At 39.5% G+C, this 2,815-nt stretch overlaps 1 protein-coding gene across 1 annotated transcript in view; it reads left to right on the top strand.

The window, feature by feature from the left end:
• The first annotated feature begins 650 nt into the window (after positions 1 to 650).
• Positions 651 to 2,815, top strand: part of SARC_04419 (C-1-tetrahydrofolate synthase, cytoplasmic) — a 6,118-nt gene continuing 3,953 nt past the window's right edge. Inside the window, exons 1-3 of the mRNA XM_014301750.1 lie at positions 651 to 888; positions 2,053 to 2,122; positions 2,305 to 2,464. Of these exons, the coding sequence (XP_014157225.1) occupies positions 707 to 888; positions 2,053 to 2,122; positions 2,305 to 2,464 (412 nt within the window). The 5' untranslated portion in view covers positions 651 to 706. The remainder of the gene's footprint in view (positions 889 to 2,052; positions 2,123 to 2,304; positions 2,465 to 2,815) is intronic.

Here is a 2,815-nt window from a genome sequence, read left to right as displayed (position 1 = left end):
TCATGTACTAATACGCATCGTTCCTAGTAGAATAAGTAGATATATACCTTCTATACATAATCCAGCGTTGTCCGTGGCCACTACCCCCTCTATATTTGTTGTGGAGCCAATACTGTATAAGGTACAATATTGAGATCAGATACTCGTATAGAACGAATAGGATAACAAAAGAATGAAGTGCGTGTGGTCGATTCGACCGCCGACAGAGCGGTCAGAATGAAAGGACATCCGGGTGCAATAAAAGATACTTGACAGTACAACATACATATTGCCGATGTGATCCACAACTGCCTCATCCATCTTGAACAATATGTTTCTAGAGGTTTGAATAGTCTTTACAAGTTTGAGCTATTTAACAATATAACTATTTAAATATATATCTAATCGTAGTATTTATTTAGGTAATATCATATCGTAGTATTTACGTATGTAACAGGCGCCTGGCGATGATGATTCTCAGATTCTGGCGATGTCCGTCCGTGCTGGACGCGCGCCAAAACCATGAAAAGTGAAGTTCGGTACCAGCGCATAGCAATCTTTGTGACTCTGTCATGCTACATTCTATTTATTTATTTATTTTTATGATTTGTTTTACCCAACATAAAGTAAAAACTTCGATTTATTTAATCTATTTCATCATAAATGTTCCGAGGTTTTCTTGCCCAGAGAGCACCTTATATATTCTATATAGCATCCATGGCATTCCATGTACTTTAGTATATCTATACTACGCATGTTCGCTGAACTGAGGCTACACCAGCTAACAAGTATCAAACACTTCAAATGTGCTAGAACTGTTACTAGTAGAACCATTAACACATACATAAAGAAAATGCTTCGTCACGATGAGGATGGGTCCAGGATCTTATCTGGCACTGAATTATCAAAGTATGTACAGTATTTTATTTTCAGAAAGTATTCACGTATGTTTAATATTTGTTGTTATCAAAGTGTACTTGGATATAGTATTTATCTATGTTATGTATTTATGTACTGTTTCCTATATTCTTTCTCGAATGTAATTGGGAATTATACATTGCTTGTGTTCCGTATTATATAATTGCCATCTGTATACCTCTGTGTATCGAGCAGACGTCCAGCAGGGCTTGTATGATTTATTTCAAGTAGACGGCTCCGTATTATATAATTGTCATCTGTATACCATCTGTGTATTGAGAAGACGTCCAGCATGGCTTGTATGATTTATTTCAAGTAGACGGCTCCGTGTATGGCCTTCGCTGACGTACGATTTGATTATACAGTTGCATGTGTATTGTCCCCGTGTCTGTAGGAGATAATCTTCACATCCAATAACATATGAATACGCCATTTTCAAGCTCATTGTGTGCATCAAGTGCCCTCGTTCGTATTTCGCCTTCCTCGTGCATTTGTAATATATCTATTGATGCATTCCAACTTAGTTTCCAGTATATTTTATCTTATAACGCACATTTACTCACGAATGTACCCTGCTATCGATACCAGAGTAATTCACAAATGCTAATGAATTTCATCCCATATTTCTCATTTCCTCATGGATTTGCCTTACGATGTATCCATACTAGGGTGTCACATGATTGCTAGTGGATTGAGTGCCGTACGTCATTTTAACTCACGAAACTGCCTTGCGTTTCGCCTATACCAGGGTGATATATGATTTACGTGCTGTTTCTGTGCTACATCGCATTTGCACTCACGGATTTGCCTTGCGATTTGTCTAAACCAGGGCGATGTATAATTGCTTGCTATTTCTATGCCATATCACACATGCACTCGTGGGTTTGCCTCGTGGCTTATCTATTCTAGGGTGATGCACAATTGCTAGTGAGTTCTGTCACATGTGAAACATTCGCGCTCGGATTTACCTTGCGTCTTATCTATATCAGGGTGATACATATTTGCTAGTGAATTCTACCTCATATCACACATTCACTCACGAATTTGCCTTGCGGGGTATTTATACCAGGGTGAAACATGTTGCTAATATATTCTATTTCATATCGCGCTTTAACTCTCAGAATTGTCATGCTGTTTGTATATTGTCACTTTCAGGGTGATCCGCACAAGAATAGCTGCCAAGGTGCAAGCGGCTGGAGGCACACCTGGCCTTGCAGTAGTACAGGTATGTGGTAGCGTTTGTACATTGGATTATGTTCGGTCCGTGTTAGCTCAGACAAGGCATCTAAGTGATGTCATTAGTCAGTTTATGATATGATTATGTTGTGTCGCAGGTCAGATAAGGATTGTAGTTGTTATCAACCATACATGTTGATCAGCAATTTGTGTGATTATGTATTATCGCAGGTGGGGGCTCGTGAGGACTCGAATGTATACATACGCATGAAGCGTAAGGCCGCAGAGAATGTGGGATTCAAGTTTGTGCACGTCCACCTCTCAGGCACAGTCACGCAAAGCGAGGTGCTCAGCGAGATTGCTGCGCTGAACAATGACAGGAGCATCTCTGGTATGAACAATGCCGTTCCTTGTGAGTCCAAGGAAGTAATGGTCACATTTACTTGGTTTTGGCATTCGCATTGGCGGTGTTATCAATATTGGATATATATTATGACATGTAGTCTGATATATTTTAATGATGGCGTGTCATGATGCCGCGATCGAATAATATTACTACAACGCGTTCGTTGGTCTAATGTTTGTTTTATGTACGTATACTTTTTGATCAGCGTATCGATCGCACTCTAGAAATGTAGAGGACATGAGAACATATCGATGGGAAGTGTAAAAATCTCACTTTTGATGCATTTAGGGCATGTAAGCGCAAGCACATGACGGAACGGTATACGGATTAAAATTG

The sequence above is a fragment of the Sphaeroforma arctica genome (genome assembly GCF_001186125.1).
Source record: "Sphaeroforma arctica JP610 unplaced genomic scaffold supercont1.247, whole genome shotgun sequence".
Lineage (NCBI taxonomy): Eukaryota > Ichthyosporea > Ichthyophonida > Sphaeroforma > Sphaeroforma arctica.
The sequence above is the reverse complement of the archived record's forward strand: the minus strand, read 5'-3'. Positions and strand labels throughout refer to the sequence as shown.